The 12,002-nt window shown below is 40.3% G+C and overlaps 3 protein-coding genes across 4 annotated transcripts; 1 reads left to right on the top strand and 2 right to left on the bottom strand.

The window, feature by feature from the left end:
• Positions 1–567: 567 nt before the first annotated feature.
• Positions 568–4,851, bottom strand: AT4G36150 (Disease resistance protein (TIR-NBS-LRR class) family). Its single transcript, NM_119782.3, has 5 exons — positions 4,130–4,851; positions 2,885–4,034; positions 2,446–2,754; positions 1,409–2,356; positions 568–1,326 (listed from the first exon to the last, which is right to left on the bottom strand). The coding sequence occupies exons 1-5, from the start codon at positions 4,615–4,617 to the stop codon at positions 682–684; spliced, it is 3,540 nt and encodes a 1,179-aa protein (NP_195338.1). The 5' UTR covers positions 4,618–4,851; the 3' UTR covers positions 568–681.
• AT4G36140 (disease resistance protein (TIR-NBS-LRR class)) lies at positions 4,817–10,781 on the top strand. Of its 2 annotated transcripts, NM_119781.2 has the most exons (7): positions 4,817–5,491; positions 5,568–5,702; positions 5,796–6,749; positions 7,036–8,158; positions 8,249–8,545; positions 8,627–9,400; positions 9,475–10,781. In NM_119781.2, exons 1-7 carry the CDS (start codon positions 4,914–4,916, stop codon positions 10,435–10,437), a joined length of 4,824 nt encoding a protein of 1,607 aa, NP_195337.1. In that variant the 5' UTR covers positions 4,817–4,913; the 3' UTR covers positions 10,438–10,781. The 2 variants fall into 2 exon arrangements, with proteins under 2 accessions (NP_195337.1, NP_001329411.1); NM_001342405.1 differs by having other exon boundaries at positions 4,817–5,702.
• Positions 10,487–11,988, bottom strand: AT4G36130 (Ribosomal protein L2 family). Its single transcript, NM_119780.3, has 2 exons — positions 11,341–11,988; positions 10,487–11,073 (listed from the first exon to the last, which is right to left on the bottom strand). The coding sequence occupies exons 1-2, from the start codon at positions 11,778–11,780 to the stop codon at positions 10,737–10,739; spliced, it is 777 nt and encodes a 258-aa protein (NP_195336.1). The 5' UTR covers positions 11,781–11,988; the 3' UTR covers positions 10,487–10,736.
• Between the last annotated feature and the right edge of the window lie 14 nt (positions 11,989–12,002).

The raw sequence follows: 12,002 nt of genomic DNA, 5'->3' as shown, positions 1-12,002 counted from the left end.
TTGTTAATTTATCGTAATAACCATTGGAGAGGCTCCACATAAGTAAAAAGTAGATAGTAAGTAAGATTATAATTAGGAACAATTACGCACTTTTAATCAAACTAATGATGGGTTATATATAGACATGTTTGTATGTGTGTTATATGGTCTCATTGGTTTGTATATACATGCGACTATTTTAGGATATGTGTTAGACCCACTGACCACTTCTAGTCTACTCTCTCTTTCGGGGAAAATAATAATATGAAGTTAAAGTTATCTCAGAATCTTGACCAATGGGTGTCTTCCAAAATATTAGTCAAAAAGCTTCTTCTTTTTTTTTTTCTCTCACGAGACTGTAATGTGAATTTGACAAAAAAGGGAATCGCTGAAAGGCTTTTCTTTTGTGTGGGCAAGAGAGTGAAATTCGATGATGTCAAATGTAATGAATGATGTTTGGAGCATGAAAGACGACCATTTTTGTGGAGTTCTTCTACTGTGGGATGATTTGAATAGCCATTTAAATGTGAGATTACTCAAATACATACTTGGTTATATTAGACATTAGGATCCATGAAACAACATTTGATATCTTAACCCGTTGGAAGAATTTTAGCTAACTAAGAAACTCATGGATTAGTCCCGGTCCAGTAACAAATTTCACTATACATAAACATGTAATTTAATGAAGACAAAAAAAAGTTATTTAACAAAAATTTTAGAAAATCCATAAACCATAAAGAATACAACACCTAGCCACAGAAACCTCAAAACATTGGACAAATACCCAGCAGCAATGCTCAATATGCTCTCTCCAACGGACATATCTCTTCTTGATGAAGCTCCTTTACAGTTCCTTTCAACAACGACATGGTTTGGTTCCTCGTACACCAAACTTAAACCACAATTCACAATTTCACCTGCTCCATCTATCACTTCAAATTCGATTGAAGCCTCCGTAGGAACACATTTATCATGTTCTTTCAACTTCAACGACCCTTCTAGATGTTTTGTTATGTGTGAGCTACTAGTGTAACCGATAAACACATGATCTGAATCAATCTTGCGAGACTCGATCCAACTTCCACCAAGAGTGCAACTGAAACGTATACATGTCCCAAGTTCATTTTTGAACTCACAAGTGCACTCTATTGAGAAACGGTTGATTTCATCTTGAGTGTCAGGGAATGTGACAACAGCACATAGAGCTATTGTTGAAAGCCTGTTGTCACACCAATGTGGCGGCAACTTCAGCCTTAATGCGGATCCAAATGTTTGATAGTTGAACCATGAAGGTACATCACTTCCTGGAAAGCAAGCGATGAACAAAGCTTCTGAAACACCCCCCTGCAAAAAATGACACAAAAACAGAAAATTATCATAAACTGCTATAGAGATTCAAGTAGATAGAGTAAGAAATGAGACAGACCTCTTTGTAGCATCTACGTGCATCTAGCTGGCTTTTCCTTTGAGCATACGATGTGATGCTATTCTTTGCAACTTGTTCCAGATTGTTGCAGTTGGTGAAAATGAATTTAGACTGAACCTGCTCCATAAGCTTAAGAAGGGCCATGGGCGACGCAACTGTTTTCAGTTTTTCGCAGCCATGTGCATCTAAGATCTCTAGATTTGGTGGAAGCAATGGAATTGATGTGAGATTCTTGCAGTATTTCAGGTCTAACCATTTCAGATGATAGAGTTGATTGATGTCGATTTGCAGATTGCTGATCATATTGTTCCTGCTTAAGCATAGACGTCGCAATGAGGATAGGCCATTAATACCACGTCTTAATTCGGGTAGATCTTCCACTCTAGAGCTATTGAACCGCAATAACTTTGGCATTTCTTTAAGTGCTGTCCCGTCAAGCAATAATATCTGCAAGCATTTCATGGTTTCAATAGGAACTGAAAAAGTCTTGAGCTTTGAACAACCAGATAGCACCAGTTCTTGCAGAGCTTTCAGCTTCCCTAGGAATTCTGGAACTGCACCTAACATTTTGCAGTCTTTCAAGTTCAATACAATCAGTTTCTGGAGCTTCACCATGTCGGTAGGAAGTTTGCCAATTGCAGTTCCATCTAAGTGTAGAGTTTCTAGGTTATCTGAAATCACCTGGAATTTCTGAATGCTTGAGCAATTGGTGAGGATGAGAGTTTTCAAAGAGATCAGATTCATACGCGGAAGAACCCGGAGACTCGTGCATCCTCTCATGTTGAGGAAAATAAGGCTTTTCATGCGTTTCATCTCACGAGGCAACTCCTCCAAACTCGTGCACCCTTCAAGATTTAGTCTTTGGAGACTCTCAGCATTTAGCAACCCTGACAGATTGCATAACTTTCTTGAGTGGCTAAGATCAACCCACTTTAACTTCTGTGTATCCTGCAATGAACAGTAAGAAAAATTAAGCAACACTAATCAAGTAAGCTAAAAATCATAACGGTGAAATTATAAAACAAAGACACACGTACCTTAGCCCCCTCCCAGAGCTCTTCAATCTCGCTGTAAGGCAGGTTAAAGTCGGTAAGATTCTTGGGGTTGAAGTCTTTTGGAAGTTTCATCAACGGGAATTTTAGCCAATAGAGGTAACGTATCTCATCCAACGGAAACTCAAGTCCCTCCGGAAAGTTTAGTTTGCTATCAGCTTCACATTCTCGATCACAACGAGAACTATAGAATTTGAGGTATCTAAGATTGCGCATCTTGATGAAGGTACTTCTGTCCAAAGGAAGTTTCTTCTTCAGTTCAGACATGTCAAGAAAAATACCTCTCACGGCTCCCTGGTTAACCAATTAAAGACAAGAAATCAGCAAGTAGAAGTCGAGTGCTGAGTGAGCTTCTAATTATCATGAAAAGAGAACTTCAAATTTTGCTACAGTCGCTATCAAACAGTTCTACGGTTTATCTTACCACTCTATTCTTCAGCGCACCTACAACGGCTTTATGGTTCCACAGCCTACGCGACCCTTGTGAACCAAGTTCCTTACCAAATGTATACAGTAAATCATGCATCTCCACTCGTCCGCCAGAAATGTTTATCAAGAATTTGCTGGCAAGATCCTTTATTTCACTCACAGTATCAATGGCTTCAGTGTCACAAGATTCCACTAAACACCTCACGTAATACTCATCCCCTGATCTAAAGAAACATGCGACATCAAGAAAGACATCTTTGTGAGACAAACCTAGTTCATCATAGCTTACCCGCAAGACATCTTGTATTGTCTTATTGGGACTTTGCATCAGCTTGCTAAGTTTCTCTTCCCAGTGAGTCTTGTCTTTTCCATTTAGCTCCTTACCCAATATCTTGAGAGCTAATGGGTTGCCTTTAGCATAATCCGCAAACAATCTAGACAGATTCATGAAAGTTCTCACTGGAGGACAAAGCTTACCACTAAAGGCAAAATAGCTAAAGTACTCAAAGCTGTCTCTACCAGTCAATCTCAGGACCTCATATGTATCATCAACCATCCCCTCGATCACCGACCTGTCGCTAGTTGTGATAAAGATTCTACTACCTCTCTTAATCCAGTCTGATTCCCCGAGAAGAACCTCTATCTGTTTCTTGTCGCTCACATTATCAAGAACAACAAGAGATTTCTTACTCAGTAGGAGTGCCTTCAAGGATTCAGGTGAAAAGTCAGCGACTTCTTGGTTCACGTTATCATCCTTCAACAACTCTTCAATGAAAATGCTCCGATCCATCATGCAGTCTTTCCACATCTTACGGACATCATGAAGAAAAACACAGCGTAGGAAATCGTGTTGCCACTTTTCATAAAGCATACTAGTCAGAGTGGTCTTACCAATACCAGGCATCCCAACAACACCAATGGTAAGAGTATCCTTGCACTCAAAATCCAACTTCTCTTCCAATTGCTTAAGTCGTGTTTCAATGCCAAACAGAGGAGGAGGCGAGTCAGGAGCAGCTTCAGGTACTTGTTCTCCTGTTGGAAAAGGATCATCAATGGGGATTTCCCTTTCTAGATCAGGCATAACATCAGATGATAGCACCTTTATGACTTCCCCTACAATTTGATTGATGGATTCGCCTTCATCGCTACAAGACAAGTGAAAAGAATCAATCACATAAACCATAAGATCCCTAATAGGCAAACAAAGTAATGTCCTTTGACAATTCAAGGATAAAGTTACCTCATTTCGCTCAACGTAAAGCCAAGCTTTTTAGGAACATCCTTTAAAGCTTGTTTCCACTTATCGAGCTTTTCACCATTACAAGTCTTAGCCAATTTCCAGAACGTGTAACCAAAAGCGCCCTTTAGGTTTTTGACATCGTCTGTGTCCACCATGTAGAAGATGGGAATAACGACAAGTGTGCCTAAGTCAACACAATCCTTAATCTTCACAAGCTCGTCCAAGCACCAATACGACTCCGTATACATGCTAGAGAAAATGGCGAGCGCGATCCTCGACTCCTGGATTCTCGAGAAAAGGTTACTGAGATCTCTACCTTTGGTTTCGTTTCTGTCGATAAAGACGTTGATTCCATCCCTCCTCAAGGCTTTCTCCAGATGGCTGACGAAACCGTTCCGCAGTTGTTTCCCTCGGAAATTGAGGAAGACTTGATGCTGCGGCGGAGATAATTGAACGGATGAAGAAGAAGAAGAAGAATAATCCACCATGATCGATGATGTCTCGCGTTGAAATCGAAAGCATGGAACTAGGACTCTGGTTTTTCAAGAGGCAAGTGTGGAAGAGAGAAGAAGACCATTGACTAAAACACTAAAGCAAACAGCGACTTGGATTGATAGTTTAATGACTTCTCGTGACCGTTACCTAATAAAAAAATATATTAAATTCCCAATACGAAAAATACATATATTTTATTTGTAACCAATGGTGCTAATGGAGTCAATAATGGTGGTCTTCTTCTTTGTGCAGACGAAGGTCTTTTTTCTCTTTTGCAATCGTACTCTAAATGGATTATTCCTCTGCTTCCCTCCTTAGGATCTGTGCGGCTGCAATCACGATTTTGGGTACGGTTTCATTTCTGATTTATGAAAAATTCATCAGATCCAATCCGCAGAAGAAGAAGAAGATAACGGCTTCGTCTCGCAATTGGGAACACAATGTGTTCTCGAGCTTCAGCTCTGTAGATGTACCCAAATCCTTTCTCAGTAGGATTAGGAAAGAGTTAAGAAGAAAGGGTTTCGAGCCACTAATCGATAATGAAACCGAGAGGTGCGTGTCGATCGGACCTGAGCTCAGAAACGCGATTAGTGTCTCGAGAATCGTGATTGTCGTGCTCTCAAGGAACTACGCTCTCTCTCCGTGGTGTCTCGACGAGTTGGTGGAGATAATGAAGTGCAAAGAAGAGTTGGGTCAAAGAGTGGTGACTATTTTCTATAATTTGGATCCAATTGATGTATTGAAGCAGACTGGAGATTTTGGGGATAATTTCAGAAAAACACGAAAGGGTAAAACAGATGAAGACATTTGGAAATGCACTAGAGCTTTGGCGGAATTGCCTAGAGTCTATAAACTTACCAGCCGCTTGTTAGTCTTCTTAATCTTTCTTAACACATGAAAGTAATTCACAGTTTTTTAATATGTGTTTGATGACTATGTTTAGGTCCATAAAGATTGATGATACGGCTATGAACAAGCACAGAGAAGAATGTGAGAGAAAAAACAAAGAGGACATTGATAGATGGATTAAAGCTTTGGAGCAAGTGGCCACAATCGATGGTTACCGTTCACGCGACTGGTCAGTTTTTCATTACCACTTGCCTCTTCTTAATGCATCAAACAATTTTTTGTTTTTAAGTTATTCATGACTATTTATTTACTATATGTTTAGGGATGATGAAAAGGCTATGGTCAAAAAAATAGCTAATGATATTTCTAGTATAATGAATAATTCCACTCAATCAAGTGCTTCCCAAGGCTTAGTTGGGATGGAAGCTCATATGGAAAAGATGAAAGAGCTGCTAGGTCTGGACTCAAATAAAGTCAGATTGATAGGTATATGTGGTCTTCCTGGGAGTGGTAAAACCACCATCGCTAAACGTTTATACCAACAACTCCTTCCTCAATTCGAATTGAGTACTATCATTATTGATATCAAAGGATGCTATCCAAGAACTTGCTACAATGAGGACGACAGGAAACTGCAGTTACAAAGCCATTTACTGTCTCAACTATTAAATCACAAGTTTACTGGTGAGATTCTTCAATTGGAAGCTGCACATGAAATGTTGAAAGACAAGAAAGTGGTACTTGTTCTTGATGATGTGGACAGCATAGGACAATTAGATGCCTTGGCAAACGAAGCTCGGTGGTTTGGTCCTGGAAGTCGGATTATCATCACAACACAAGATCAAAGACTTTTAGAGGAACAAGGGATCCAATATATATACAACGTGGATTTTCCGCCACCTAATGGATTACTTCCCACTGTCTACATATACTGCGAAGATACACTACAATACTCCTTCGCCAGCCACCTCTCCATGGATTTTCGCCGGAAAGGAATTTCTGCATTTGTAAATTACAGTGAGACTCTGGATGTGATTGAGAGAGTTAGCGCTTCCGTGCTGGTTTTCTCAAAGAGCTGCGTCTCCTCCACCTCATGCCTGGACATGCTCGTGAGGGTCTTTCAGTGTCGGAGGAAAACCGGCCAGCTGGTGGTTCCTGTGTATTATGGCATTAGTTCATCAGATGTGGTGGTGCAGGAGCACAAGTCAGTGGACCGGATAAGAGAATGGAGTAGCGCACTCCAAGAACTGAGAGAATTACCAGGCCACCACAATAGGTAACTGTGGATTGATTAATATGTCGTTTGCACTTTGAGAAGATTAAAAGTCTCTACTTCAAAATGTTTTCCACCTATCAAATCTAACACCACAAAGAAATATTATACAAATCTAACACCACAAAGAAATATTATACAAATCAAAGGTTTTATATGGAACTAATAATGTTATTATGATAGATTGACAAAATGTGAGGCAGTTTATCCAAAACATTTTTTGTTCTTCAATATTCATTAGTGTTTTCCGCAACAATTCACTCTGTGATTTTTAAATCAATGCAAACAGGGAGGAATGCAGTGAGAGCGAACTTGTGGAAGAGATTGTCAAAGATGTGCATGAGAAACTCTTTCCCACGGAACAAATCGGAATCAACTCGAGGCTGCTGGAGATGGAACATTTGCTTTGCAAGCAACCATGGGGTGTCCGTCGCATAGGAATTTGGGGTATGCCCGGCATAGGCAAAACTACACTTGCTAAAGCATTTTTTGACCAAATCTCTGGTGGCTATGAAGCTTCTTGTTTCATCAAACACTTTGACAAGGCTTTTAGTGGGAAGGGGCTTCACCGTTTGCTGGAGGAACATTTTGGGAAAATTTTGAAGGAATTGCCTCGTGTATGCAGTAGCATTACGAGACCTAGCCTCCCCAGGGACAAATTAAGCAAGAAGAGAACTCTTGTTGTTCTTGATGATGTGCACAATCCTTTGGTTGCCGAGTCTTTTCTCGAAGGGTTTCATTGGTTCGGCCCGGGAAGCCTAATCATCATAACGTCCAGAGATAAACAAGTGTTCCGCCTTTGTCAGATCAATCATGTGTATGAGGTTCAGAGCTTTAATGAGAATGAGGCTCTGCAGCTGTTCTCTCAGTGTGCTTTTAGAAGAGATATAAATGAACAAAATCTGCTGGAACTATCACTGAAAGTGATTGACTATGCTAGTGGAAATCCATTAGCTCTCAGCTTTTACTGCAGAGTGCTTAAGGGAAAGGAACTTTCAGAAATGGAGACTACATTCTTCAAACTCAAACAACGAACTCCATATAAGATTTTTGATTTGTTCAAGAGCAGCTACGAAACACTTGATGACAACGAGAAGAACATTTTTCTGGACATTGCTTGTTTCTTCAGTGGAGAAAATGTTGACTATGTGATGCGACTACTTGAGGGGTGTGGTTTTTTTCCACATGTTGGGATTGATGTTCTTGTGGAGAACTGTCTGGTGACTATTTCAGAAAACAGAGTGAAAATGCATAGAATAATCCAAGACTTTGGCCGAGAAATAATCGATGGAGAAACAGTACAGATCGAGAGGCGTCGCAGACTGTCAGATCCTTGGAGCATCAAATTCCTTCTTGAAGATGACGAACTCGAAGCAAATGAAGATCCCAAAGCAACATATACTCGTACTCTGGTCTGGCATATTCTATCATTTTTATACAAAACTTAATTACTTTTGGAGATGAACCAACTTCTTGATCTATCTCCTTCCCTTATATTTCAGGGCACTGAAGATATCGAAGGCATACTTCTGGACACATCGAACTTAACATTTGATGTGAAGCCTGGTGCCTTTGAGAATATGCTAAGCCTTAGATTCCTGAAGATTTATTGTTCCAGTTATGAAAACCATTATAGCCTCCGCCTTCCGAAAGGACTTAAGTTTCTGCCTGATGAGCTAAGACTCCTCCACTGGGAGAACTATCCTTTGCAATCCTTGCCACAAGACTTTGATCCATGCCACCTTGTTGAACTCAATCTCTCTTACAGTCAGCTTCAGAAACTTTGGGCAGGAACCAAGGTAAGCAAACTCCTATCCGCCGTCTTATAGCTTTTTTTTCAAATTTTTGTTATTTCTTCTCCAATATGATTTTCTGTTCAGAGCCTCGAGATGCTGAAGGTGGTCAAGCTTTGTCATTCCCAACAGCTTACTGCGATTGACGATATTTTAAAAGCTCAAAATATCGAGCTAATTGATCTCCAAGGCTGTAGAAAATTGCAGAGGTTTCCAGCCACGGGTCAATTACAACATCTCCGAGTTGTAAATCTCTCAGGTTGTAGAGAGATCAAAAGTTTCCCAGAAGTTTCACCAAATATTGAGGAACTACATCTCCAGGGAACTGGCATAAGAGAATTACCAATATCCATTGTGTCCCTCTTCGAACAAGCTAAGTTGAATCGAGAGCTTTTCAATCTCCTACCAGAATTCTCAGGTGTTTCAAATGCTTGGAACAATGAGCAATCAACAAGCCTGGCCAAATTAGTCACGTCTACTCAAAATCTTGGCAAACTTGTTTGCCTGAATATGAAAGATTGTGTTCATTTGCGAAAACTGCCTTACATGGTTGATTTCGAATCTCTTAAAGTTCTTAATCTGTCTGGATGCTCAGATCTCGACGATATTGAGGGTTTCCCGCCAAATCTGAAAGAGTTATATCTTGTTAGCACTGCCTTAAAAGAACTTCCACAGCTTCCCCAAAGTCTAGAAGTCTTGAATGCACATGGTTGTGTGTCTCTTTTATCAATTCCTTCCAATTTTGAGCGGCTTCCTAGGTATTACACATTCAGTAATTGCTTTGCTCTTTCTGCAAGCGTGGTCAATGAATTTGTAAAGAACGCTCTGACTAATGTAGCACACATCGCGAGAGAGAAACAGGTACCCCTCTCTCTTCCTCTCTCTCTCTCTGACACAGGTTGTTGTATCTGATTTATTTTCGCTTGCGGCAACAGGAACTCAACAAATCTTTGGCTCTCAACTTTACTGTGCCTTCACCTGAAAGTAAAAATATCACATTTGATCTGCAACCAGGGTCTTCCGTGATCATACAACTGGGTTCTTCATGGAGACTCATTCGCGGTTTTGCTATTTTAGTCGAAGTTGCATTTTTGGAGGAATACCAGGCTGGTGCTTTTAGCATTAGTTGTGTTTGCAGATGGAAAGACACTGAATGTGTATCTCATAGGCTGGAAAAAAACTTCCATTGTTGGATTCCAGGGGAAGGTGTTCCCAAGGATCACATGTTTGTCTTCTGTGATTTCGATATGCATCTGACTGCCTGTGAAGGAAATGACTCCAGTATATTGGCTGATCTTGTCGTATTTGAATTCTTTACTGTGAACAAGCAGAAAAAGCTTCTAGATGGGAGTTGTGCAGTGACGAGATGTGGAGTCCATGTTTTTACTGCTGCAAATGAAGATACTAGTTCTAGCATGACTAAACCATTTTCGTCCTCGGGTTACCTGCAGGAGATTTTTGATAATGAAGTTGAGGAATTGAGGGTTATCTATGATGGCTTAGACGAGAATGATAGAAATTTATTACTTTACATGGCATATCTGAATGGCGAGGAAGCTGATTTCTTGGCACCCCTTATAGCTAGCACTGGCTTGGGGATTAGTTCTAGGCTCAATGTCTTAGCCAATAAGTCTCTCATAAACATATCTCCGTATGGTATCATAGTACGGCAAGGTTTACTTAAGAAAATAGGTAGGGAGATAGTCTATAGAAGTGTTTACTTAAGCAGCCTCAACGACACTCTGCCTGGTAGCTCAACAGTGTCGTTGAGGCTGGCTGCGGTTAAAGAGCCTAAAGTTACAACGTTTAAAGTCCCGAGAGTTAGAAGTGTGAAACAAGATGAATTTAATGCTAAAATTAATGCCTTTATCAGCCGATTTAAGCAAAAACCTCAATAGGTATAATGAGATGGTGAAGAAAATAAACGACGGGTAAAATTTTTTTTTTAAACAAAAACTCTTGGGATTGTTTCTTAACTATGTAATAATTTCTTGACATTTAAAAAAAAAATCTTAATTTTGTTAGCTTGTCAAAACGAAACAGCAATCAAAGTTAAGATTTATCCCTGAAATGCAGATTCTACCTGATAGGCAAACGTATCAAAGAACATGATAGTAGTAAATCTAAAGGTTTCAAAACAAGGTTTCAACAAAAAATCCCAAAAAAGTGAACAATTTCATCTTGAATCCTCCTCTCCTTAGTCTGCCTTGGAAGCAAGAGCAGCAGCTTGACCTCTGAGACGACCAGTCCTCCTTGCAGCAATAAGACCAACCTTTTTTCCTGGTGGTGCATCACGACGAACAGTACTAGCGTGACCAATATGTTGATGGTTACCTCCTCCGTGAGGATGCTCAACTGGATTCATAGCCACACCACGAACCTTAGGCCAGCAGTTTCTCTTCACACGGTACTTGTGGTATGCGTTACCAGCCTTGAGCATCGGCTTCTCTGTTCTTCCACCACCTGCAACTTGACCAATCATGGCCCTGCATCCACTTGGCACAATCTTCTTCGAACCCGATGGCAACTTAATCCTATCAAAATCATGCGCAAATTCGTAACTGTGAGACTGAGAACAATGCTCGTAAGTAAAAATTGTGTTCACTGCAATTCTACGCAATCAGAAAACTGAAATGGTATACTAAACACAATTTTCATGATACAATTCAGCAGAGCTAAGCCAACTGGTCTATGAGATATATATCATATTCAGTCACACAAAACAATTCAGTAGAACAAAACATTACATTATACATCATTAATCAATCGAATCACCAGAAAAGGTATTGAATACAACAAACCTGCTAGTGTCGTTATCAGGATTGTGAGCGATAACAATGGCGTAATCACCAGAAGCTCTAGCGAAAACACCACGATCACCAACATGATGTTCAACGTTACAAATAACAGCTCCTTCAGGAATAGATCTGAGAGGAAGAACATTTCCGACGACGAGAGTAGCTTTCTTCCCACAGTAAAGAAACTGACCGGTATACATACCTTCAGCAGCAACGAAAAGCTCCTTCTGCTTCTTGAATCGGAAAGGATGACGGAAAGCTACACGAGCCAATGGAGCACCACGTCCTGGATCGTGAATGATCTCCGTCACAACACCTTTCAGATAACCATTTCTCTCCCCGAAATCGAGACTCCTGAATTTGGCCGGACCTTTACGGTGGTGAGTGTGGGATTTGAAGACGGAACCAGCTCCCTTACGTTGTGCTCTGATAACACGACCCATGGATGATTCTTTGTGGGAGGATTTGCTTCGTCTTCTTCAGATTACGGCGAATGACAACAATGAACAAAATCAAATTTTATATCCAGTCTCTCAAAAACCCTAGTGGACTGTGATGGATTTGCCACTAATTGGGCCTTATGAAGCCCAAACTTAAAAACCGGGAAGATTTTGAATCTTTTGTGGATAAACGATAAGTCAAATCCATCAGATGGTATTACATGC

Source organism: Arabidopsis thaliana, chromosome 4 (genome assembly GCF_000001735.4).
Source record: "Arabidopsis thaliana chromosome 4, partial sequence".
NCBI lineage: Eukaryota > Viridiplantae > Streptophyta > Magnoliopsida > Brassicales > Brassicaceae > Arabidopsis > Arabidopsis thaliana.
The sequence above is the reverse complement of the archived record's forward strand: the minus strand, read 5'-3'. Positions and strand labels throughout refer to the sequence as shown.

Bases quoted from the DNA above. Each gene is read 5' to 3' on its own strand.
- AT4G36140 (NM_119781.2), top strand. From the start codon at position 4,914: ATGGATTATTCCTCTGCTTCCCTCCTTAGGATCTGTGCGGCTGCAATC. The intron at 5,492-5,567 runs GTTAGTCTTCTT...GACTATGTTTAG, and splicing joins TATAAACTTACCAGCCGCTT to GTCCATAAAGATTGATGATA. The intron at 8,546-8,626 runs GTAAGCAAACTC...TTTTCTGTTCAG, and splicing joins AACTTTGGGCAGGAACCAAG to AGCCTCGAGATGCTGAAGGT.
- AT4G36150 (NM_119782.3), bottom strand. From the start codon at position 4,617: ATGGTGGATTATTCTTCTTCTTCTTCTTCATCCGTTCAATTATCTCCG. The intron at 2,357-2,445 runs GTACGTGTGTCT...TGTTCATTGCAG, and splicing joins AGCTCTGGGAGGGGGCTAAG to GATACACAGAAGTTAAAGTG. The intron at 1,327-1,408 runs GTCTGTCTCATT...CATTTTTTGCAG, and splicing joins CACGTAGATGCTACAAAGAG to GGGGGTGTTTCAGAAGCTTT.
- AT4G36130 (NM_119780.3), bottom strand. From the start codon at position 11,780: ATGGGTCGTGTTATCAGAGCACAACGTAAGGGAGCTGGTTCCGTCTTC. The intron at 11,074-11,340 runs GTTTGTTGTATT...TGATTTTGATAG, and splicing joins CCTGATAACGACACTAGCAG to GATTAAGTTGCCATCGGGTT.